The 27,486-nt window shown below is 41.2% G+C and overlaps 1 protein-coding gene across 1 annotated transcript in view; it reads left to right on the top strand.

The window, feature by feature from the left end:
• The window catches only part of RYR3 (ryanodine receptor 3), a 546,057-nt gene that overhangs the window by 157,332 nt on the left and 361,239 nt on the right, over positions 1–27,486 (top strand). The window contains 1 exon segment of the mRNA XM_059705681.1: positions 13,623–13,742. Within this exon segment, the coding sequence (XP_059561664.1) occupies positions 13,623–13,742 (120 nt within the window).

A 27,486-nucleotide genomic window follows, 5' to 3' on the forward strand; every position in this document is an offset into this window, starting at 1 on the left:
TTAAGGAATTTATGTTGGATTTTTATTTGAAATCTCATTTCTGTTCTTTTATCTTGTTAAAGAGTCTTTAAGTCAAACTGTTATATCATTTTACCCCCATTTTCTTTTTAAGTACTGGGCAATTATTCTTCCAATGTCCTAATTTTTTACAAATATCTGCAAATGTCAGAGGGCAAATAGGAAAGGAGATGAGTCAACTTTGATTTTTGTTTTAATTTCTGTCCTTCAATTTTATTAAGAGAGTCTTAATGGTTAGCCATTATATCAATATGATACTTCTTTAAAGATTTTTTTTTCTTCTCAGTTTTGAAGTTTTTCCAATTCAGGATCAATCTCTTGCCATTCAGGGGCATGATTTATTCATCTTAATAGCGACTCAAACCGATAGACCTTTTATGGCTTAACCAAAGACACAAGAGGCATCCCATAAGAATGCAAAGGATGCAGCCCTCATTAGATCCAAAAGTTCATTGCCAGAGTTAGCCTAAGAAAGATAAGGGGGCTGTTTCAAAATGCAGGGAATCGAAGATGAACTATTGCATCTGCAAATAACATGGATGGATCTTGAGAATATCAAACCAAATCTTTACTGGAGTTGCATTTGCCTAAGAAACTAGTTTCACCAATGTTTTCTCCTGCTAGTCTAAATTTAGAAAGAGACAAAAATATTTTTTTAAACCAGACCCTCAGATAAAGATCTTAGGAGCTAAAGAAGGTAAGAAAAGCTTACCTGTTTGCCTGCTGAATTGTCAGACACCCAGGTCTCTTAGCTGCAGTTGTCTCAGAAAAAAAGCACTTTTCCAGCTGGGAAGTTCTCCTGGCTGGCTCATCAAAACTGTCAGGGAGATGGCGGATTAATTTATTATTAGTCCTACAGATGGACTAATAATAAAATGATAAAATTGACACAAGACTAGGTTAACAGGAGAGAAACCAATTTAATATGTGCATGTGGGAGAATCATAAGACACTGACATCATAAAATGAGACTCAAGGAAATGATCAAACTGGGCAGCCTTTAATACTTTTTAGACAAAAAGGCAGGAAATTTGTAAGAAATTGACAGGACAAAAAAAAAAGTTGCTGCTCATTAGAAAGGAACCTGTGCAAGGTTTGGGCTGGGGAAGTAAATTAGTGAGGGTGTTACAAGGTTTGTTTTTATAGGCTTTTGACTCAGATTTTTTAACTCTCCTGATGAGGTTGTCTCTCAGCCCTCAGGAGCAGGGAGGGCACCTAGCCTGTGGCAGATTTGTGTCCTGCATTTAGGGGAACAGAGGAGAGTCAGAGAGCTCCTCCCACTCCTGCTGCTTCTCCAGGGATGTTAATTCTGAATAATCACTATGCCATTGTGGGATGTCTTGGGGCAGCCTGCCCTGGGCACCAACAGTGGGCATACTGATAACTAATTTGATGAGATTTTGAAGATTTTATGAAATACTAGAGGCCCGGTGCACAAAAATTTGTGCACTCAGAGGGGAGGGGGGTGTCTCAGCCCGGCCTGTGCCCTCTCACAGTCTGGGACCCCTCGGGAGATAACGACCTGCTGGCTTAGGCCTGCTCCCGGGTGGCAGAGGGCAGGCCCAATCCCTAGGTGCAGCCCCTGGTTGGGCTCAGAGCAGGGCCAATTGGGACGTTGGGGCGCCACCCCCTGTCATGCACAGAGCAGCGGGGATTGGGAGGTTGTGATGCCACCCTCAGTCACGCTCAGGGTAGGGCCGATTGGGGGATTGGGTCACCGCCTCCTGTCACACTCAAGGCAGGGTGGATGGGGAGGTTGCGGCGCCACCCCCTGTCATGCACAGAGCAGGGCCCATCAGGGGGTTGGGGCGCTGCCCCCTGTCACACACAGAGCAGGGCCCATCAGGGGGCTGGGGAGCTCCCCCCTGTCACACACAGAGCAGGGCCCATCAGGGGGTTGGGGAGCTCCCCCCTGTCACTCACAGAGTAGGGCCCATAGGGGAGTTGGGGCACCGTCCCCTGTCACACACAGAGCAGGGCGGATCAGTGGGTTGGGGCGCCGCCCTCTATCACCCACAGAACAGGGCCAATCAGGGGTTGGGGCACCACCACTGTCACACTCAGGGCAGGGCCGATGGGGAGGTTATGGCTCTACTCCATCACACACAGAGCAGGGCCCGTGGGGGGGGGGGTGTTGGGGTGCTGCACCCTGTCACACACAGAGCCACAGGGCGATCAGGGGGTTTGGGCGCTGCCCCCTGTCACGCTGATCCCGATGCTGGGAGGCCTCATGGCTCCGCTGATCCCGGTGCTGGGAGCATATTACCCTTTTACTATATAGGGTAGAGGCCTGGTGCATGGGTGGGGGCCGGCTGGTTTGCCCTGAAGGGTGTCCTGGATCAGGGTGGGGGTCCCCACTGGGGTGCCTGGCCAGCCTGGGTGAGGGGATGATGGCTGTTTTCAGCTGGTCACACACCCTTCAGGATGGGGGTCCCCACTGGGGTGCCTGGCCAGTCTAGGTGAGGGGCTGAGGGCTGTTTTCAGGCTGGGGGTGACTGAAGCTCCCAACTGCTCCTTTTTTTTTTTTTTTTTTATTCTGGGCCAGCTTTAGCTTGAGGCTTGGCTCTAGGTTTCTGGCCTTTGCATAGAATGTTGCGAATCTGCTGGCTGAAGTCAGGTGGTATTTGTTACAATGTTTGAAACTGCCTGCTCAGAGGCCTGCAGCCACAGGCGGGGAACGTTGGTTTCCTCCGTCACTGAGGCAAGCAAGCTTCATGTTAGTTTCAAGCTGCCTGGCTGCCGGCTGCCATCTTGGCTGACAGTTAATTTGCATATCTCGCTGATTAGCCAATGAAAAGGGTAGCGGTCGTACGCCAATTACCATGTTTCTCTTTTATTAGTGTAGATAAAGTGCTTAAACCGGTGCCTGGTGCAATCTCTTTATATTTGAATGGCCTGCCCTTAAACAACTTCCCTTGTGCTGCTTATTCATTGTGTCCTGATAGAAAGCCTGGCGGAATTGAAATCCTCAAGTGTGGGCAGTTGCTGTGCACACCAGCCTACTTAACCCCGTATGAGACTGAGAGCTAAGCCCTGAGCCCAGCCATAGCAGGGGGTGTTGAGGAGTAGTCCTGTCAGCAGAAATAGGCATGGCTTTCCAGGGTCCACTGACTCCCCATGATGCGGGACCTAGGATCCCTGGCAGTGTCTGGTTTTGAGACGTGGCTTTTGGGGACTCAGTCTTCAGATTTTCACTTAGATTTGACCCACATTCTGATCCACTCTTTCTCCTGACTTTAATTCCTTTCAATCGACAAGCATTTGTGACATGTTTGCCTTCTGGTAAGCATTAGGGATACAAGACAAACAAATCCTTTTTCTGGATTTGGGGATAGAGACAAGAATTCTGGAAAAGAGGGACTTAGACAAGAAATCCAAGAGTTACTATGTAGAGGGGACACCTCTAATAGAACCATATACAGGAGAACTCTTCCTGGGGCAGAAAAACTGTCAGGGAGGAAACAGAAGTAGCTCAGACATCCGTCCCTGCATTCTCGTCTCTTGTCTTAGATTCTTCAGGTCTTCAATTATATCATTTTTGCAAACCACAAGCCAGTTTGACTCCACATGTTCAAAAAGAACAGGGAAGCTCCAGGCGGACAGATCCCTGGCCTGTCTTGTTCACCACTGTACCCCAGGTCTTGAGACAGAATCTGGAACATCAGTAGGCATGCAAATACTTCTCATGATGTATGACTTAGTTCTAAATGGACCTGGAAGAAATGGGTGATTTTTAAAGAAATGAGTCCTGGACAGTTCATATGGCTTTATGTACCATTAAATTATAAAAACATGTCTTTTGCCTTTAAGTGACCTGTTTTCAAAGACTTACCCATCTAAATGTCAGCCCATTAAATTCATTAAGATCTACTAATATTATCAGTATTCTTTTTGAAAAGGCACAGTGTTCTTAGCTATTAGATTTTGTGTGGAAATTGCTGCATGCTTTGTTCTGGCTCTCAGTAAATTGGAGTGATTATGCATATACACAGAGTATCTGAGTGTGTCCTACATGTTGCATATTTTTGTTTCATTTCTTTTTTCTACAAATCTTAAAGGAGAAAATTCCCAAAAGTACCCTGCCTGAGGCACTGCCTTATATAAGTAAAATGAACCTCAAGACTTACTTTATTCTCTAGAAAGAAGAGCAGATGGTAACATGGCTCACTCCCATGAGCATAGGCATTGTCAGAAGATCAGGCTACAAGTGGGTGGGCTGTCGCAGGTGAATTGTATGGAACTATGCCTCAACTTAGAAGCCAAAGGTCCCAGAACCATTGATAAAAGTAAAGGAAATTTACTTAAAAATAAAGAATAGATCTAATAACATAAAAATAAAGCATCATTGTGCAGTTTCATCAAGGTCTCTCAGTAGTGCCGTGATAGAAACAGAATGCTCTTTGTGTCTTTATGGGGTCACATGGCTTAGATTGCATCAAGGTGGAGACTCAGTGCAAACCCATCAGCATTTATAATATGAAACTGGGAAGTTGAAGCTTCCTGGTCAAGTCTCCTTTATAAAATCAAGTTCAGGGCAATGTTAGATCCTGAGACCTGAATTTTCCTTCTGTAAGTTTATTATCAACCCTTGCCGCCTCTGAGGTTAGACATGGAACATTGTGATTTGCATTTGTATTTTTCCCCATTCATTCCTCACCCTGAACAATATGCCTAAAGGAGAAAGAAACCAAAGGCGTGTGGGCATGCACCTAGGTGTGGTCACTACCTGATGTGTTCTCATTGGGTGAGAAAGACGTATTCAAAATACTGATATTACAATTTTATAGAAAACCTTTCTGTAGCAGTTGGAAGAAATTGATTTTTTAAAAGAAAAACATCGTATGGGCCTGAAATTCCCTTGGTACCAACCAAGTCACTATTTGTCTATCCTACGAGAATAGAAAATTTTCACAAATTGGCCATTGCTTCTAGGAGGACATGCTGTAGGCCACTGAATTCTTCCATGTCAGGTAAGGGCATGTTCTACATGACAGGGAATTGGTTACATATGTAAACCCTAGGACCTGCTTGTCTCTCTAATCAATTTAGGGCAAGGCATGTGTATCTCTTAGCTCACTTCCCTGCAACTTCCAAAGGGACCCATCCATGGGAGAGACTGAGTAAATTTTATAATCAAGCCCCAAACTCTGCCTTCTTGGCAATGAGGAAAGGTATAAAGAGGAACAGAACCTTCCTCTGGTTGCTGGAGCAGAAAGGGTCCTGCAGGCTGTGGGTCCCTCCAGCTGAGACTGAGGATTATTTGGTCACTTCCCATAAAGAAATAAAAGAGTATAAAGAATTCATAAATTTTTGTGGGCATTGTATTTAATAGGGGGAAAAATGACTAGTCTTTCATTCTGTGACTATTTGAATGCCTACCATGATTGGGCATTGTTTTAGGCATTGGGGATATAGTGGTGAGCAAAACAGTGTCCATGAGGGTTATGTTCTAATAAAGGAGAAGAGAGATAAGAAACAAGTAAGTATATATTCTTAGGTAGTAAGTAAAGTTGGGAAAAAAGACACTGAGCAGGTCCTAAAGGAAATGAGGAAGGGAGCCCTACCAGTATCTGTCAGAAGAGCATTCTGGGCAAAGGGTTTGAAGAAGAGCCATGCTTCAAAGATTTGAGGTCCTAGAAGGAGGCCAGTGCAGCTGAAGCTAAGCAAGCAAAAGAATGATAGAAGAGAGATTGTGGCAAGTGGGCATATTTTTAGGACCTCTTGATCCCAGAAAGAATTCTGCCTTTTTTTCTGAGTAAGATGGGAAGCCACTGGAGAGTTCTGAGTAGTGAAGATTTCAGTTATATTTTCAAAACCTCCCTCTGGATAAAGTGTAGAGAAGAAATGTGAGTGGGAAACAAGTTCAGAGGTGATTGCAATAATCGTGATAAGAGATGATAGCAGGAACCAAGTGATGGTGAAGAGGATGTAAGGTGATCCAATTGGATGTATTTTGAAGGTAGAAAATGGGTAGGATTTGTGGATGTGAGGGGAGGAGAAAAAAGGGGTCAATATGACTCTAAAATGTTTTAAATTTTAAAAAATCTTTTTTTCCTGAGCCACCTGAAGAATGGAGTTGTCATGTCTTAATATAGAACAGACTACAGGAAGGACATACTTGGGAGAGATGATCAGGAGTCAGATGTTGCACATATAAACTTGAGATGTCAATTAGACACCCACATAGAGATGTTAAATAAGCTATTGGAGATAATGAGTCTGGAGTTCAGAGAAGTTTGAGCAAATTTATGCAAAAGATAAAAATTTGGGTGTCATCAGTATACACATGGTTTTCAAAGCCATGAGATCACCAGGGGGACAGTACAGGTAAAGAGAAACCTGAGGAGTAGCCCTGGAGCACTATTTCAGCATTGAAGAGGGGAAGTAGGATGAGCCAGCCAAGGACACTGGGAAGGAGCTGCTACTATACAGGAGGGAAAAGCAAAAGAAAGTATACTCACCTTACAAGACAAATGAGTAAAGTATTTAAACAAGAAAGGAATTATAGAGTATATACACTTTGTCTCTTGGGATTCTGAAATTTCTATTTCACTAAATTTTGCAACAATCAATGAATAGCAAAGAACCAGAAATGGGAGCCACTCTTAATTTTTGACCAATTCAAAAACAATAAGGATTTTTAGAGATGTCCCAGGGACACAATATATTGTCAGTCTTTGAGAACTGGACATGGACTAGTTAGCCTCTTCCTTTGTCTATAACCTCCGGCTTCATCATTTTTTAAATTAGATGAAGAACATTTGTGTGTCTCGTGTCATTGTGGAAGCAAACAGGGTATAATAGATCCCTTCATGTAATCCCGACTATTTCCATGTTGTCATCCCAGACACTATGAGTAAGAAAATGTGAAAAAGGATCTTTATTATGCAATTTGGTGCATAATTGTTTTGTTAATTGTATTAGTTGTTTTAAAAAATATACAGTTCTTTCATTATTTTCACAAATTTTTGTGCTTTTCTACTCAGTACCAAACACTATGCTAGGCACTGAGGATTCACAGAGAAATGAGAGGCTCCTGTCCCCAGGAGCTCAGAATCTAAGGAAGCAAATAGTCAAAATGATTGCTATTTAGAATACACAAGTAGTCACCTGTGTCAGTAATCCTTGTGAAAAAGTGGGGATAAATAGTCTCATCATCCGAAAGCCCTTATTTTTTTTCAAGAGGTGCTTTTGGGTAAAGCCGTAGAATGAGCTCTTTCACCTATGTCTTTGTTATGTGCTAAATATAATTTAGCATCAGTTCCCTAAAATCATCCCTGATGTTCAAGATGAGTGGCTAAGACACATCTTCCCTTTTTAAAGCAATAACTGGCTATGGATTTTCCTCTGCAGTAATATCTGCACTTAAATGTGGGCCATGAAATCTGCTGGCCTGCACTCCGTCCCACGTGCTCCCTGCACACAAGCTTGGTACCAGTGATGTGCAGATCTAACTATAGGGCTGTCATCAGCTGCCGAATGATCTACCTTAAATAGGGCTGTCAGCCATTTTGTTTTGCTCCAAAAAGTTCTTTACAAATGACCCAGAGAGAAGAGAGAGAACCAAGGTGTCCCCAGCCATCAACTCACGAGATGGCAAACATGCTTGTTCTGGCCTTGGGCTATGAGCCAGGGTGCAAGAAAGAAGCAATAGGGATAGAATAGGCAAGTTCCATTCATGTTTAAGTTATAACTAGAGGAGGGCTATAGTAAAAGCTTTACTTTGTCAGAGCTGACCTGTGATAATAATATAAAATCTAAGCAAAGAGAGCCCAAGGCTGTATGTTCATGTCCAGGGACAATCACTCAACACCATCATAAGCTGAATCTATAACAGGAATAGCTGGTGCTTGCATACTGAATAGCTTGGAGGGATGCTGACATATGATATACCTTGGATTTTAATTATTTTCCCCCTCAGCTACAAATTTTAGGGTGATGTTCATTCCTTGCAGTATTGTAGTCATTGGGGACAGAAAAATGTTGTTTTATAGGATTTTTAGCTCCCTGGCAGTTCTCTCTGGCATTGCGCTCTGTGGTTGGGTTACTTTGCAGTGTTGTATGGCCATGTGAGAGGGCTGGGAACTATCTATTTTTATCAGCACCATCACCATGCCTTAGAGTCGGAAGACATGAATTCAGACTTACTGTGAAGATCAGTCTCTTGGGGTTAAGAGGGCCAGTTTGGCACCATGGGAAAGACTGGCTTCCAATTAAGACAGTCCTAGGTTCAAGGTCAGGATCTATTACTTACATGCTGTGTGGTACACTCTGTACCTCAATCTCTTTATCTCCATTTTGAAAGTATATATATATTAGTACCTACCAATTGTAAGGATTACACTGAAATACATACTATGATGGCACATAATAACTTCATTAAATATTCATTCACTAAAATTGCCTAATTCCTCTGAGCTTTGGTTTCCTCGTTCTTAAAATAGTTGTGTTGTTGTGAATATTAAGCAATCTAGGGGGACATCTCAGCAGAGTATCCAATATAAAATCAATAGTTAATATCATTATCAATAATAATAATTAAGCAACAGACTAAAAATGTTTGAAATATACTCCAAAGCCCATGAGTGCTTATTCCTCATTACTTTTTTATGTCAACATCTGTTCTTTTTTTATTCATTTCTGACTCATCAATGAAACAGTGACCCTTTCCATAATAACTCTTGTTATATGGCTGAGAGTGGAGAAATCTCTTATTTTACTCTTATTCCATATCACAATCAGCCAGCATGTGTTTGCCAAACATTATGTTCCCAGCTTGGATGGGAACGCAGTTGTCTGCTCTAACAGAGTTTATAATTAACTAGCATTACAAGGTAAAAATACACCATTTAATAAATTACAATTGGATGTGTAATGTGCACAAACTATTATGCTAGTGAGAAATCTGATAAGTGTAATCATGAACCAGATGTGGATCCTGCCTCCCAGGGTGAGAGAGGCAGCTGAGAGGAGCAGGAGAGAGCATGGATACAGACTACAGGGACTGCATGAGCTCTCAGACAAGTTACTTAACTGCTCTGTAAGGGCTCCCCGTTTGTCAGATGGACCTGTATAATAGTATTTATCTGAAGCCTAAATAGGTTATTGTGCATAAAGTACTGTGCCTGTCAGAGAATCAGCGATCAGTAAGTGTTAGCCATTTCAAATTACCTAGTATAGTGAGGATAAGGCATGCATGTAAATAAGCCTAATGCAAGAGTCTGGTAATATTGCAATGAAAGTTCAGAGAAGAGAGATTGCTTGGGTTTCATGAAAAAAGGTGGGATTTGAGCTAAGCTTGGGAGGATAGTTAACATATGAATATGGAAAAAAGGGGGCAAATCAGGGCAGCTTTAGAATTAGAGATAGCATGGGTAAAGGTAGGGAGGTAGAGAACACCAAGGAGTTCTATAGGGAAGAAGTTGGGGGAACAGGTAGGAAAGTGAAGGCCCTCGAGTGCTAATTTAAGAATCCTGTATTTGTTATGTGGATAGTGGTGAGAATGCCATTATGGATTTTCAGCAGGAAAATGATAAGGTCAGAGCTATGCCTCTGGCAACAAATCAGAGGAAGAATGGTCTGGCGTTATAAAAGCCTTGACTTGGTCTTTAGACCTCCAGTCTCTCCTTCCCCTGGCCCATTTGCTGTAGGAGGAAGGGAAGAAGACTCAGAGACAGGAGATGATGTTTGAGACTGGGTTGCTGAGAGGTTGAATGTGTCCTTAACAAACATAGGGAGTGTAAAAACAGACTGCAAAGGAAACCTGTCAGTGCATTGGGATGTATTGAGGTGTTCACAAGTCCATGGATGTAGTTAAGCATAGGTGAAGGTTTGGAACCTTAGACTATCACCAGGTTGGAGGTAAAGATGACATAACAACTCCTGAGAATAAAACTGGAAGCCTAAGGAATGGATGAGATTGCTAAGGGGAAATGACAAGGACCTACTCTTGGATAACTCTTATATTTACAGGTGGCAGAAGAAAGAGAACATGGGAAGGCTCCATCTGAAAGGTAGGAAAACCAGAGAATACAGAATTGAATAAAGGAATGGAGGGGTTTTCAAGAGGCAGCATTTTATGGAGGCAGAGCAAGACTTACTTGGGAGACAGTAAGGAGTAAGGTAACAGGAATGGAGGAGAGATAAGGCTGGAGGTGGAAGGGAGCACTCAACTGGGTGGGGGGCACCTTAAAACTCAGTCAGGGACCTTTGAATTCCTTGGTAGAAAGCAGAAAAACCTTTGTGATCTTATAGATATTGTTTCCTGGGGACTTAAGAGATTTTTACACCTCATCCTTAAGCATGGGAATGGGTTTGAAAGGTCTTACCATTACTGATTATTGTGCCCTCTGACCTCGCACTTTCTTCTTTTTAGTTTGTTTCTCTTTCTCTTATAGATGGAAGGTGTAGTTATTTGTTATTGACTGAGTTGAATCTGCTGTGGGTACTACAAAAAAGGGAACATTTTTTGGTCTTATTCCAGTGAAATCAGAGTTCAAACAAACTAAACATATATTACAAAAAATCATAGATTTTTAGTGGAACAAACCCCCAGAGTTGTGATATTTTCTCTATCAAAAAATCTATCATTCTTCAGAAAAAGTCAAGAACCATATGATTTCACTCATATGTGGGATATAAAACAGAACACAACAATTGAACGAATAAGACAAACAAAAACTCAGACACAGGCAACAATATGGGATTACCAGAGGCAAAGAGGAGGTGGGAGGAGTAGAAGAAGGTAAAGGGGGTCAACTATATGGTGATGGAAGGAGACTTGAGTTTGGTTGGTGAACACAATGCAATATACAGGTGATGTATTATATATTTGTATACTTGAAACCTACATAATCTTATTAACCTAATATTTTTTATTAACCAAAATTTTCATCAGATTTTTTTTATTGTCATTAAGTGTCAGATAAGTGGTAACTAGGCTGTTGATAGATTTCCAAAGAAGATGTGGCGATTAGCTCTCACCTACTTAAAAACATAAGAGTTTTTGCACCTGAGTAAAAGAGTACAATCTGAGTTTGACACTGGGGAATGTGGGGAGAACACAGTCTTTGGGGTGATACCAAATATGGAAGAATTTGCAACTAAAGGGCTTCCTTGGAAATGATATTCTCTGGAACTCCCTGGCTTGGCTTAAAGCAAAGGATGAAAGGAAGGTAGATCATAGAAGAGGAAGTATACATTGGTACAAGAATGAGTAAACTAGGTAGGACGGGTAGCTGTGTTCTGTGCTTTACCAATGAGTGAGAGAAGAAATGAGGTTAAATTAACTCATCTCATGTTTCCAAATGGAACTGTGGTGCAAAGATTTCAGTGTTGTGCACTTGAAAGCTCCAGATGTCTGTTTCTTAAAGGTTTGTGGTGCTAATAGCTGCTGTCTGGTACAGGCTGCCACTCCAGGTGGTGCCTGCAGCCAGGTCAGCACTGAGCATACTGTTCCAGACAGCAGGTGGGGAGAAGTGAAAGTGTTTGGAGAGGGTAAATCTGCCTCCAAGTCCCACACCCATCTGCGTGTCACCCTGAGTGATGACCTAGGGAAGGACTTGTGCTGGACTGCTCTTCAGCAAATGGTTATTGAGCCAGGGCAGGTTCGTTTATTGCATTAGCTGATTGGCAGCCTGGGTTATGAGGATGTGAGTTATAGGACAGATACATTTCAGAAGACACAGGCTCGAGGCAGCTAGTGCAAGGTCAAACCAAGGTATTTTGGGCTCCTTTGGGTGAAAAGGGCGTGGGAAATGAGATCATGGAAAGAGATTCTTTAGACAAATTCTGAAGAGAAAACTTTTTCGACTTTCACCAAGTCATGAAAGTCTGTTCACAATCACGCTTCTGTGATTTTGCAAATGCCTGTTTTTTTTTACGGTGAATTGTGTGTAGGTGTTAGATATTTAATATTTCTCAATAGGGGGTCCTCTTGACATTTTGGACAGAAAAATTATATGTTTTGAAGACTGCAGTACAGACCATTTAACTCGCACAACCCCTACTTAGCAATGCATGTAGCACCTCTCAATCATTTTGACAACTGAGAGCACTCCACAATGCCCATGCCCCTTAGGAGGATGGTATTACTTCTGGTCATTCTAGGATCTGGGGGGGACTCCACTTGGGGAAAGCCTTTATTCTCTTCAGAGGTTTCACTGAGTTCACCTTTTGAAAGCAGTGATGTTCTAGAGTTTATTCTGTTTCAGTTCAAATGAAGACCACGAATTCTGACTTCACTATAAGCAGAGCCTCTGAAATTTATTACTGATTCAATTTAATGATGAGCAGTGACATTCCAGTGCTAGCAAAAGCATAGAACTTTTTCTTCTCTCAATCTTCATTTCATACATCATTTTCATCTGTGGTTTGTGGCTCCTCTCATATTCCCGTGGCCCCTGACCAGTCTCCGGGCACCAGCAGACACCTCTGTTGGAGTCTGGTGCTACTGAATCTCATCTTCCCACCAGATGGAAGGGTTTTATTTTTCCATATGGCTAGGTACAGTGCAGACACCATTTCATAAAACCTTGTTTCCATTTAATCTGCCTGGACAAACATTAACACCAGAGGACATGGGGGTGAAAGAGAGGACAGGAGAGTGAAGCTGAGAAGGAAGCTCTAACCAGCTCATCTCTGGTTACTACTTTAACTTAACCGCACCTGGCATCTTTTTGAGGTTTGAATATCAAAGCCAAGTGATGGTGCATAGAGGGTATGGATGAATAGATTGGAGGTGCAAGAATGGAGGAATTGGTAAGGAAATGTTTTCCTCTCAGCCTCAGGCAGAGTTATGCAAGATGAAATCATATCAGTGTACATGGAGGTCAACCTTGTTTCTGACCATCGACAAAAAGGATGCAATTCAAACAAGGTTTCTGAAATGTTAAGAGGCTGCTTTTGAGAATGATGCATAGGAGGGAGGTATTTCCCTGGGAATTTAGAATGACTACTCTACTTGACCTCCAATTCCTTCTTTTAATGAACCTTCAAGGAGTCCCAATCTTTCTTTCCCATGTGTCTAAAACATCTGTTACCCTCCAGGTTCCTTCTGTTATATCTGGCAAATGTGTCACCTACCACATATATCCCCTCCCCTGACAAAACATGACTCTTGCCTCCTCCAAAGCCCCCCACACAAAACAGACTTTCCCTCAATGAATTCCACTTCCCTCCCATCTCTGCTATATTCTCTGTTTCCTCAATCACATCTTATTGTCTTATTTCATATCTGGAGAGATTGCTTGGATTTGCTTTCATATTCACTCAAGTGTTGAAATGATCTGCTCACCTGAGTTATGTGCATTGTATACATTTTACAAGTGAGGCCCATGCTGTCTGGATATGTATGTAGTGTGTCCACTCCATGTACTTGCTGCTGGTGACTCCATACCAGAATCTTCATTGGGGGAGGTACTCAATAATACCATGTGAATCAGGCATGTGAATAAAAGTCTCCTTTATCTATTTAATATTTAAAAGCATGTGTCTCTCAGTGTTCCTGATAAAGATACACCAAGGTGACTTGGGGGCCTGGTCACCTTCCGCATGGAGAGGGGGGCCCCTGACCACTCACATTTGTGTGTCTGTTCTTCCTGCAGGAAGACGAAGTGGTTCTCCAATGCATCGCCAACATTCACAAGGAGCAGAGGAAGTTCTGCCTGGCAGCCGAGGGCCTTGGCAATCGCCTGTGCTTCTTGGAACCCACTTCAGAAGCCAAGGTGAGAGTAATTACCTGCCCAGCACCTTCCCCCTTGGCCTCCCAAGCAGTCATTTAGGGAATGGGGCTGCTGGGAGATGGTGATGAGGATGGTGAAGAAATTTGAAAGGACACATTTATTTATTTTTATTTTTTAAAGTTTCAAGTGTATAGCATTGTAAGTCAACATCTGTGTATACTACAGAGTGATCACTCCCAAAAGTAAAGCCTAGTTACTATATATCACAATGCCTTTGACCCCTTTCACCTTTTTTTTTCAATTTAAAGTCTTTATTGTTTAAGGTATTACATATGCCTCCTTTTCTCCCCATTGATCTCTTCCCAGCTGTTCCCACCCCCCAGCACATGCCCTCACCCCTCTACTGTGTGTCCATGGGTTATGCTTATGTGCATGCGTACAAATCCTTTGGTTGTTTTCTTACCACCCCCCTCCCATGCCTTCCCTCTGAGGTTGGACAGTCTGTTCGATGCTTTTATGTCTCTGGATCTGTTTTTGTTCACCAGTTTATGTTGTTCATTATATCCCACAAATGAGTGAGATCATGTGATATTTATCTTTCTCCAACTGGCTTACTTCACTTAGCATAATGCTCTCCAGGTCCATCCATGCTCTTGCAAATGGTAAGTTTTTTTTTCTTTTTTACAGCAGTGTAGTATTCCATTGTGTAGATGTACCCCTTTCACCTCTTTTGCCCATCCCAACCCCCTATCCCTCTGGTAACCACCAATCTGTTCTCTGTATCTTTGTTTTCTTTGTTCATTTAAAAAGAAAAGGGAACATTATTTCTTGAACGGGAAGCAGATCAGATTTAAAACATAACTGTCTCCAGCCCAGGATGTGTTTCAGTGGGAACCTAGAGCATCAGCAAGAGTTAGAGGGCCTTGTCTGTCTGTGCTCACCAGGACACAAGGAGGCCTTGAGATCACCAACAGAACTCATGGAGGAGGTTCTTTTAATACTTCCAGAACTCCTTTTCTTGTTATTAATTCCTAGAAATCTGAGTGTGTGTTCTTAACTGCCAGTTGTTATCTATTGCTATGGGGATTCATGGGAACTGGGGCCTGTGTTTCATAACAAGCACAACACTCTGAGTTTTGACTGTGCTGAGACTGTTGTAACTGTCTGCCTGTTGTGACCTGGGATCAGAGAGAATCTTGCTCTGGTCCCTGCCTGTGTGATAGCATGTGATGTCAAACCAAACTTTTCTCCTTGCATTTTTGGATTGCTTCTGCTTTTTATGATCTGTATGTCAAGTAGTTGTGTGTGCTCAGCATTCTCAGTCCTGGCAAAATGCTTACATCATTTGGGGTTCTCCAGAGAAAGAAAACAAATAGAATCTCTCCCTCTCTCTAGATAAATGGGTGGGAGGGTGGGTGGGTAAATGGATGGATGGATGGATGGATGGATAGATAGATAGATAGAGAGATAGATAGATAGATAGATAGATAGATAGGGACTTATTTTAAGAAATTGACTCATGTGGTTATGGGACTGGCAAGTCTGAAATCTATTAGGTCAGATCAGCTGGAAGTTCAGGCAGGAATTATGCTGTCTTAGGCACAATTTTCTTCTTTTAGTTTTTATTGTTAAGACCTCTGATTGGATGAGACCCACCCATGCTATCAAGGGCAATCACCTTTAAAATCAACTGATTATAGATATTAATCACATCTATGAAATATATATTCACATCAAAACCTAAATTGGTGTTTGATTAAACAACTGAGTACTGTAGCCTAATCAAATTGAAACACAGCCAACCACCACACTGTCCAGGCTCAGCTTTTCTTGCAGAACCATATTTTTAAATTGATTATTTTGTTGAGAGTATTACAGATGTGTGTGTTTTTTTTTTATATCAGCCAGAAAATGGTTACATTTTCCAATAGGACCAGCTGGTTGGCATGGCATTTCTCCAGATGAACATACACAATACATACATATATGCAGAGTTTGACCCAAGCCTAGAACACATCTCCCAGAGGCCTTGTCCATTACGCTCTCTCTCATTGATCCGCACACAGGGCCAATACCAGTAGGACAGAGTCACATTAAAATAAATGGCAGAACAAAGACATTAGGAAGATTTTATCTTTTTAAAGGTCTTAGACTTGATTTCCCTGAGGCCTTTTCTCATTTGCTTTTGGTCTGAGCGGTATATTTTTCTTTTCATTCCCAGCAGTCTGGAATAATAGGAAGATCATTCAACTAGAAGTCAAGAAGTTAATTCTCAACCATTAGCTAGTCATCTGACTATGGGCAAGTCACTCAGCCTTGATTTCAGTTTTCTCATCTGCCAGAATGAGGTGCAGTCTGATACAGGGGAGTGTTGGCCTGAATTAGAAACCACTGCTACCATTTTCTAATCATCCATCGAGTGGGGCATGGGACAGAGGTGTAGGGCACAGGCTCTGGTGCCAGACTGGCAGAGTTTGAATCCTGTCTTTGTCACGCAGCAGGTAAGCCAGGACCTTTCTGAGCTTAGTTTCTTCATTTGCTTAATGGGAATTTTATAGTAACTACCTAATAAGGTTGTTATTAGGATTAAATGGGTTAATACATGTGAAGTGCACAGCACATGTAAGTTGCCTAGTACATTGTAAGCTCTGTATAATCATTGGATATTGTGATTTAATCTTACCTAAACCACACAATGTAAAGCAGATTAAAAACAACTATATCTCATAACCTAAAAATGCTTTGTATCCCCTAGGTATAAAAATAATGGTTCATTATTAAAAAATTTCATGCATGTGGCTTTATTGGTTTACTTTTGCTTCCTGGAATAAGTAAGTGTCCAGGGGTAGAAGTAATGGTGTCAGAAGCATGAACAGTATTAAACTGCTTTTCTAAAAGGATTTACCAATTGTTACAGTTGGCATGCCCACTATCATTTCATGAGTGTATGCCTCTTTATACATAGCAATAAGGAAAGTTCACTATGAAAGCTTCTCACGGAGAAATGGGGTCAAGTGCATAGAAAGGCCAGAGTAGGTAGATATTCAGAAATTTTTGTTACCATTCCTGGGAGCAGCCTGCTTGATGAACCCATTTTCTGTGACCTTAGTCTTTCCTGCAGTCAGCTACAGCTATGCATACATCCCTCGGGTATGTCCCCTCCCTTTTCACTAAATACTGCACCTAGTTCTCTACCATCCAATTTCACAGCTAGCTGAGCCATTGTTAGGTTCTTGGAAGCTAATGTAAGATCACTTCTTGCAATGAAGTGAGAAGGTATATTCCCAAGCCTGGCACTGGGCATGAGGTGCAGACATTAAACACTGCTCTTATCAGAGTCAACCAGTGACCTTGGGCTTTCCTAGTCAAGGGTATTTAAATCTAGTTGAAACTCAGAGAGAGAAAATTGATATGCACTCTAAGGAGAAGACAAACCTCAGAGAAAGAATGGATGAGATAAGGTTGTCAACGTATACTTTTAGTGTACAAGCCCTGAGAAAAGGAGCAATGAGTGAGATGGTAGAAGAATAAGAAGCAAAAGTATAAGAATATCAACACTAGCTGTACACATGGAGACTACTTAGCACATTGAAGAGCTCTTGTCACTTTGATTCCCATATGCCATGCCCCACCCTTCTCCTGAAACTGCAGATGTTAATTGATGGATAAAACCATCATTCAGTGTCCCTTTTAACTAAGCACAGTTCTAGGAATTAAAAAGCATCTTGTTTTGTAGGAAAGACTCAGAATTATATCAAGACCAAGAAACATGGAGAAAACCATTACTTCTTTATTTTATTTATGAAATCAGCAAATGTTTATTTACTGTCATTTTTTAGTAGACTATCTGTTCCCAGGAACCAGGATTAATTATTTTTCCTCTGGTCTTTTGTGCATGTGTGTGTGTGTGAGAGAGAGAGTGTGTGTGTGTGTGTGAACTGTTGTGTATCTGCAGCTTCCACCAAGAGATCTTGTTTTGTTATACTTCACATCCAGACTCAAAAGACTCTCATAAATCACTTGGCAGCAGTCTGTTCAGTGGGAAGTGTAAGGCATTCCTGTAAGGATTCTTGCAGTGGTACGGGTGTTGGCTTCTGAATCTCCCCATTTCCTCCCCCCACCCCACCCTAACCTCCCTAGGTAACAGCTCAGGTGCAAAGAGAGAGGTCTACATCAGGCAGGTATAATAATCACCATGGCTTAAAAGCCTCATGCACCACAGGAACCAGTGTATCTTGTAATAGCTTTGGGGCTCTCAACAAAGGACCATACTAGCTATAACAGTCTTCACATTTGGATAATCACAAAGATATGGCTTCCTGTAAGGTATTGGTAGTGTTCCCAGTCATGATTCAAGACACCAATCAGGGATCATTTTTACTGTAAGCAATGTTCCCTAGCAACATAATTAACATAACAACTTTAGCAGATTGTCCCAAAAAACAAAACTGGACAGCTAACTGAAGGTCGAATTCTCATGCAGAAGGGGAAAAGTATTTCATAAGCCATATCCCACAGTAATCTTCACTGATGACAATTATTAAACCACTGTGGCCTTGTCAGATGTTTAGGGAATACCAACACCTTTCTAAATCCTTATTTCTACCATCTTTAATTTTAGATCATCAGCAAAATGTAGGAAGAATATGGGAACTTCTTAGACCAAGAGTTATTTGTTTCTTCCACTGATTTTAGTGATGATGAAACTAAAATTGATGAAGTGAAACAATTTACCCTGGTGTCCTTGAAAAGCTAGTGACAGTCTGAAGTCCTTGGGCTCTGGGTGTTTCAGAATGAAGATCTACCTCTCTGTTCGGGAACACTCTGTCTGTCTTCTTGATCATGGTTTATTCAAAATAGAATTTCAGTTTCAAATCCAATTTTCAAACTGAACATTTTCAGGAGAAATTGTGTTCCTGTTGTTTCCAATGCCTTTTGAAAATGAAGAAAAGTCTGTTATGGTTTCTGCAAAGCCATATAGGCTCTCAAGACCCCGGATTAAACATCTGTCATTTTGCAAACGTCATTTTGCAGATAACATAAATTGTGATAGAATTCTAGGCTAAAAATAACTTATTTTCTATTATCTTTATCTTTCACTCAGAAATAGATTTACTGTTTACTCCTAAATAACTAAGTCTGTGTGAATTTGCAGTGACAGAGGCTCGGCCTGGTGTTGTACACTGAACTTCTGATTGGTATTTTAGTGTGTATTATTTTCTACTAGAGACCCAATGCATGAAATTTGTGCATGGGAGGGCGGTCCCCTCAGCCCAGCCTGCACCCTCTCATATCCGGGACCCCTCAGGGGATGCCCGACTGCCAGTTTAGGCCCAATCCCCAGGACATCCCTCTCACAATCCTAGACCGCTGGCTCCTAATAGCTCACCTGCCTGCCTGCCTGGCTGCCCCTAACTCCCCCCCCCCCACTGGCCTGATTGCCCCTAACTGCCCACCCTGCCAACCTAATCACTCCCAACTGCCCCCTTATTAGCCTGGTCACCCACAACTGCACCCCCCGCCCTCCACTACTGGCCTGGTTGCCCCTAACTGACCCCCCTGCTGGCCTGGTCACCCCTAACTGCCCCACTGCTGGCCTGGTCACCCCACGTAGCCTGCTTGTTCAGTCATTTGGTTGTTCCTCACTAATCCCCCTGCTGGCCTGGTTGTAGGCACCCATCTTGTTAGGGCATGAATGTCAATTTGCATATCACCTCTTTATTATATAGGATGGGCTTGAGGCCTTATGAAAGGTCAAACTAGCATAAAACTTTTTACAAAAATCTCCCTTGTCATGTAATATAAAGAGACAAGTTGACATTTTGAACGTTGTTGTTTTTTTCTACATTTATCAGGATCATGTTTTATATGCCCTGTACTGCAGTGGGTGCCAACATACTCTCAGGTATTCCTTATAATCCCACAAGAAAGGTACAAGACTTTAGACAGTCCAATGACTTTCTTTGAGATTCTTTCAAATCTCAAATCTCTAATTTCTATAATAATAAAAGTATCATAGATCCAACTTAAGGCTAAAGAAGACCCATTTCTCTGTGTGGTTAGAATTTAAGAATACCTGGGCAGCTCTTCATTCCCCTCCCACAGCCTTCCAGCATCTGTCCTCTAAATGTCTGACACTCCAAAGTTAGAAATATGTATTTTGCTTAAATCCAACAACCCTCTAAAATGCAAATGTTCTGAGAGAGCACATGAGGCAGTGTTAAAGTTTTATAGCTAATTTTTTATGGCATTAAAGAAATTATATATTTTCTAGAAAATAAATTTATAAAAGGGGATAGGCAGATTACTAAATTCCTGTGTGTTAGTATATGAGGTACAGATATACTGTAATTGGGGTAGTCAGAACATCTGCCGCATTGAATTATGATGGTTTACCTGTCTTTTTACTTGTCCTCCACCATTCTGGGAGCACTGAAGTCCAAGACTGCAGTACAGCAGTTAAGAAACATGGCCATGGAGCTAGACTTCCTGGGCTGGTAATTCTAACTCCACTGCTTAATAGGTTTGTGACGTGGGCAAATGACTTCCTTTTCATTGACTTAGTTACCTCATCTTTAAAACTGTATCCACCTCATAGGATCATTATGAAGATTCAGTTTCATAATTATACAGTTGACCCTTGAACAACACAAGGATCAAGGGTGCTGACGCCTCTTACTTCCACACAGTTGGACATCAATGTATAGGTCCTGGCTGGATAGTTCAATTAGTTAAAGCATCATCCTCATATGCCAAAGTTTCAGGTTTGATCCCCAGTCAGGGTACACACAGGAATCAACCAATGAATGCACAAATAAGAGGTACACCAAATCTCTCTCTCTCTCTCTCTCTTTCTCTCTCTCTCTCTCTCTCTCTCTCTCTCTCTCTCTCCCCCCCCCACAAAGATAAGAAAATCCATGTTAATTTTTGACTTCCCAAGAACTTAATTACTAATAGTATTACTGATACCATAGTCAATTAACACATATTTTGTATGTTATATACTATATCCTTACAATAAAGTAAGCTTGAGATAAGAAAATTGTAAGGGTCATCTATGAATTTTTTCAAATCATTTCAGATCTTCAAAAAACTTCCAATATATTTATAGAGAAAAATATGCATATAAGTGGCTCCAGTTCAAACCTGTGTTATTCAGGGTCAGTTGTAAAGTGCTTATGACAGTGCCTGACACACCCAAAGTTCCATTTAAGCAATCACCTTTATTATCCCCAGCAGAGGCCAGACACACATTGGATCCTCAGGAACCATTGCATAACTCAGGTATTCCATGTACTGAATCAATTAATTAAATAGTTTAAAGGCCTGAATTTAAGGATTAGAAGGGCATTTGTGACCTTTCAAAGTGAAATATAAAGAAGAATTTGAGAGAATAAGCGAGATGAAAAGGGTTAAGCAATGAACGAATGGTTTTAAAAATAAAACAGTGGGGTATAGATTTTTGTTATTGATTTCTAATTTAATTTTAATATGGTCAGAGAACATACTCTGAATGATTTCAATCCTTTGCAATTTATTGGAACTTATTATATAGTCCAGCATATGGTCTACCAATGGTGAATGTTCCATGTGTACTTAAAAAAACAACAACACCTGTGTATTCTCTAGTTGTTGAATGTAGTGTTTTATGAATATCAAAATGGTTGATAGTGGTGTTAGGTCTTATATAGCCTTATTGAGTTATACCTCCTTGTTCTATCAATTACTAAAAGAGAGATGTTCAACTGTTATTATCTCCTTTTAGCTCTTTCACTTTTGTTTCATACATTTTAAAGTTCAGTTTTAAGTTCCTATATACCTAGGAATGTTTTTGGTTGTTTTCTTGATGAATTAATCCTTTGTCATCATCAAATGTCCCTGTGTATCCTTGGTCATATAATCTACATTGACTAATATTAATATAGCCACAAGCTTTCTTATGCTTACTCTTTGTGTGGGTTGTTTTGTGCTTTTTTTTTTAATCTTTGTTTTCAACTTGTTTATGTCTTTATAACTTTACTAGAGGCCCAGTGCATGAATTCATACACGGGTAGGGTCCCTAGGCCTGGCCAGCGATCAGGGCTGGGCCAATCAGGGACTGCCAGCTGTGGGGAGCAACAGAGGGAGGGACCACAGGAGGTTGGCCGGCTGTGAGGAGGGACTGTGGGAGGTTGGCAGCCAGCCATGAGGATGAAGCTGGCCCTCGGCCCCCCTGGGAAAGGGGCAGCATCTGCCATCACTCACCCCCAGTTCCCCCTCCCAGTCTGGGGACCAAAGGCACCAGCGGGGTCAGGAGAGGAGGTGACGGTCGCTGGGCTGAGTGCGGAAGGAATGGATGCCGACACTACTATTGGTGCCCTACTATCACGTGGTTCCCCCCCTACTCCCCTCCTCCTTCCCTCACCACCGTGCTGCCACCACGGAGAGTGGGATGCCCCTAGGAAAGGGAGAGGATGAGCGTGAGATAAAACCTTGTGTTGAGGGCTGACTTTCAATAGATCACAGTGAGGGAGCTGCTCTGCTATGAACAAAACTCCAACCCAGAAGCAAGGCATCTATGAATGGCTTAGCACCAGGGACCGATGGGGGCTGGCCTGTCAGGGGGAGGGATCGTGGGCGGTTGGCCAGCCATTGGAGGTTGGCTATGGGAGCACACTGGCCACCAGGGTGCAGCTCCCACATTGAGCATCTGCCCCCTGGTGGTCAGTGCACATCATAGCGACTGGTTGACCGGTCATTCTGGTTGTTCTGGTTGTTCAGTTGTAACAGTTGCTTAGGTATATATATATAATTCATGCACTCGGGGGGGGAGGTCCTCAGCCCAGCCTGCACCCTCTCGCAATCAGGGACCCTCAGGGATGTCCGACTGCCAAGGATCCCTGCAGTATCAGGCCTAAACTGGCAGTCTGACATCCCTCTCACAATCTGGGACTGCTGGCTCCTAACTGCTCACCTGCCTGCCTGCCTGATCACCCCTAACTACTCACCTGCCTGCCCGATCACTCCTAACCGCCTCTGCCTGTCTGTCTGCCTCATCGCCCCTAACTGCTTGGCTGCCTGCCTGATTGCCCCTAACTGACTCTGCCTCAGCCTCTGCTGTCACAGCTTTGTCCAAAAGAACATCTGGAAAGATGTCCAGAAGGTCATTTGGCTGTCTGGTCTAATTAGCATATTACACTTTTATTATTATAGATATTTAAAGTATGTCCCTTATAAACAGCATATAGTTAGGTGTTGCTTTTGCCCACCATTTTATAATCTCTCCTATTTTATTAGAGTACTAGAGGCCTGGTGCACAAAATTCGTGCACAGGTAGGGTCCCTAAACCTGGCCGGCAATCAGGGCCCATTGGGGCTTTCCAGCTGCTGGCTGGGGCCTCCCTTCCCTGGCTGGCAGCCAGCAGCCAGGATGTTCCTTCATTCCGTTCTGCCCCCTCGTGGTCAGTGCATGTCATAACAAGCGATAGAACTCCCTGTCTCCCAGTTGATCTCCCATGGGGTCACATTGCATATTAGCCTTTTCTATATATAGTTTCAGTTCATTTACATTTATTTTAGAGTAACAATTCATACTATTGGGTTTTTGGTCCACATCTTTGCTATTTGTTTTATTTTGTCCCTCTAGTTTTGGTTCCTCTGTTTCTCCCTTTCTGTCTTTTTTAGGATAAATCAAGTACTTTCAAGTATTCCATTTTATATCCTTTATTGGCTTTTTAGTTCTACCTCTTTGTATTATTTTTTTGTAACTCCTTTAGGGATTATAGTATAAATTTTTAAGTCATTACAATCTCCCTTGAATTAATATTATACCACTTTCCTTAGATCTTTTGTGCCATTATTATCACGTATGTCATATAATTGCAGTATTTTATTACTTTGTTTCAAAGACTTACTTGTCTTTTTAAAAAATTAAGAAAAGAAAATATTATACTTTATACCACATGGTTACCATTTTCTGTGCTCTTCATTCTTTCCTCTATATCTAGATTTCCATCTGATAGCATTTTCCTTTAGTCTGGAGGATATCCTTTAGTATTTCTTATAATTGGAGACAGACTTGCCCATTTTTTGTTTCACTAAGAACATTTTTATTTTGTCTCTATTTTTGAAGGGTTTTAACTCTGGATATAAATCCTGGGTTGACGTTTTTCTTTCAGCACTTTACAGATCATATTTTGTTGTCTTTTGGTCTCTTTTTTAAATAAAAAATTAGCTATCAATTCCACTGTAGGTAATGTCTTTTACTCTGGAAGGTTTTTTCTTTAATTGTCAGAAGTTGGAATGATGTATTTGAGGGTAATATTCTTTGTATTCATCCTGACTGGATGTTGCTGAACTTTATGGATTGCTTGTTTTTTGGTATTTCTTTTTATCAAGTTTGGATCTTTGGGGGCCATTATTTCTTAAAATATTTTGTCTGCCACAATTATTTATATACTACACTGTTCTTTATTGTTCCATAACTCATTAAAACTGTTCATAATTTCCTAAACTATTTTTCTCTCTGTTCTTCAGCTTGAATAATTTCTGTTGACTTAATTTTTACTGATTCTTCTTTTTTAAATGTAAATGTGCTATTAACTTTCTCCAGTGAATCAAATATTGTATTACAAATTATAAAATTTCCACTAATTTATTCCTAAGGTTTTACATATTCTCCTCACACTCTCATTCTCTTCTACATTATTCCCATTTTTCTCATGAATTTATTAACATATTTTTAGTAGTTCTTGGGTTGTTTGTGGGTCTGCTTTTAATGACTATTTTTTCTCTTGAGTATAAATCACATTTTCCTATTAATTTGAATGTGTAGCAATTGTATACTGAACCTTGTAGGTAATATTACTCTGGTTTCTTTCATCTTCCCCTTAAGAGTAATGTGTTTTTTCTGACAGTCAGTTAAATTACTGGTGGTATTTCCTTGATCGTGTAGAAGTTTGGTCTATTTTATTTTTGCCTTTAACTCTAAGGTATCATCCTTGATCTGGGGATGTAGCCTTCTTGGGTTTTAATGAAAATCCTGAAGTGTTTCCTAACTCCCTCTATATAGCAAGACTTGAACACCAAATTATGACACTTCCAAACTGGTAGCTGCTGAAACTTTTACTCAGTTTTGCACTGCAGCTGTTTATTTCCATCAGATACTTAGAGTGTTGCCTGTATGGTTGAGTTGAAAAAAATTTGAGGGGAATTTGTATGCTGATTTGGGGTTTTTATTATCTATGGTGATTCCCTTCTTTCCAGCATTCTCCTCTTTAATTTCCAGACATTTTGACAGCCTCAAACTCAGATCTCTGATTGCATAGCAAGTTATTTGTTTGTTTTTATTGGATCTATCCTCAAGGGCTCCATGGACAGAGGAGTGCAGAGGGGAATGGGGGAGGCAGAGCAGGATTTAATTAAATGTGGATATCACCTAGTTAGCTTCTCATCTTTCAATAGTTATATGCCCTCCAGCTTCCCAGTGCCTGCAAACAGTTATTTTTAAAATTTTGTCTGGGATTGATCATTGTTATTGTCAGGAGAGTTATCCTATTGTGAGCTTCTCCATCATCACCTGGACCAGAACCTCATCAGCAAGTGTTTGCTACTCTTGAAAGGAGCTGAGTCATAAAAGAAGAGAAAATAGTGTTGAAGCAGAATCTAGGTTGTAAAGGAGTTTCCATGATGAAAAACATGAGCATGTTTCTAGGCAGAGAGGAAGGAAACTGTGGAGAAGGAGATACTGAGATTGAAAAGAGAGAGGGAACTAACAAATGACATTGCGAGGGCTTTAAATTGACTATAGCATTGGCATATGCAAAAGAAAGGCAAGGAGGTAAAGGCACAGATTTTGAAGTAAGGATGGTGGCTGAACAAGAACAAGGGCTTATTGTCTGAGGAAAACATGAATTTTGGAAGCTGTATAGGTCCTTCATATGTAAAACAATGGTGAATAGACTGGGATTAAATTTAATTTAGGTATAATTAATGGAACTCATGGGATGGTAAAGGGATTAAGGTAGGAGTAGTCAGGTGTGACTCTAGAGTTATGGGCTTTAGCCCATAATAATATAGAAGTTATATTATTTAGTAAAATGGGGTGTATTGAAAAAGGAGTAAGTTAGAATAAATGGTGGTGATGATGCTTATACACTGAATTTTGGATATACTAAATTTAAAAGGCCTGGAAAACATTCAAGAGGAAATTTTAATAGGCATTTGGTTATGTGAATCAGGAGTTTAGATGAGAGGTCGAGATGGAGGAGTTGTTGGCTTAAGGGTAGTAAATCAAGCTCTGAGAATGAGTGGGGAAAATGTGAATTTTAAGAAGAGAGAACAAGGAAAAGAATACTGATAAATAAGAGTGAAAATAGCCATGTGTAATGTCAGAGAAGTGTAGTCAATAGAATGACACTTGGAGATCAAGTAATAGGATGGAATATGTGACATGGAGGCCAATGGCAACTTTGGTGAGAGCCCTTTCAATGGGGTAATTAGAGCAGAAACCAATTTAGCAGCATAGAAGAGTAAGAGGAGAGTAAGAGAAAGTTAAGAGAATAAAGACAACCATTTCAGACATCTCTGAAAGAAAGAGAGGGATAGCTGGAGAGGGTCTGAAGGTGGGAGGATTTCTGTAATAGGAAAGATGTAAGCATGTTTAAATGCTGGTGGGAAAGTACAAGTGGAGAAGGAGAAGAAGGAGATACAGGTGAGGGAAGGGGTGGTTTAGTGTGAAAATTGATGACATAGTGGAAATGATTGTTATTAAGAACAGAGATAAGGCATTGGCCTTAAGTAGAGGAAGAACTCATATCCCATTTACTAGAAAGGAAGAAGGCAAGGATGGAAGTAGATCTGTAGGTTTTGTGAAGAAATTTTGGAGAGTGCTCTGCCTAGAGAAGAGCAATAGGATTGCTGGACCAACATTAAGGGCCAGCTGAGGTTAGTAACCAGGAATTTTTAGTGCTACCAGTTTTCTGCAGCAGCCCTCAGCAGTTCCAGCATAGTCATGAAGAAAGTTAAATTTAGCCAGAGTCTATGTGTTGCTAAGTGAGTGTAATAGACAACAAAGGGACAAGAGAGTTTAGGTGACTGGACCATGAAATCTGGAATTTAAACTAAATGAGGAGAGAACGAAAGATAGGGGGAAAATGGTATTGCAAAGGGATATAAATAGTGATGAGAGTAATTGATTGAGCAAGCAAGCAAGCTGGAAGATAAGTGGATGGGTAGACAGTGGAGTGTGTCAATCAGAGGTTTCGAAGTGGAGCATTTTGGCTGAAAACAGGCCCCAGGTGTATGACCAGGATAGAGAGTGGATGAACTATCATTGACAAAAGGAAGCAAAATAACTGAGATCCCATAAAATGGGATAGATTTTTTCATATAGCACATTACTTTCCTAGGGCTGCTGTAACAAATTTCCATAAAGTAGATGGCTTAAAACAACAGGAATTTATTATCTCACAGTTCTGCAGAATAGAACCTGAAATAAAGGTGCTGGCAGAGCCATGCTCCTTCTGAAATCTCTACAGCATGTTGGTCTACATGTGAATTCATCAAGTTGAAGGGTTGGAGTGCAGTCCTAACTGTGCTCAGATTCTGTAAAACATGGCTCCATCTTTCCAGATCTTCCCAAATAACAGCGAGTCTGTTTTTCCCAGCAGTTATTACTTACAATCCAGAGATGAGGAGGGAAACAAATCCAAAGAAATAGCATAAAAGTCAAGCACAATACACATCACATTTATTAATGCATTTGTCATTTGCTGGCCCCAAGGACCTAGTTCAAAAGAAAAAATAAA

Source organism: Myotis daubentonii, chromosome 1 (assembly GCF_963259705.1).
Source record: "Myotis daubentonii chromosome 1, mMyoDau2.1, whole genome shotgun sequence".
NCBI classification, from domain to species: domain Eukaryota; kingdom Metazoa; phylum Chordata; class Mammalia; order Chiroptera; family Vespertilionidae; genus Myotis; species Myotis daubentonii.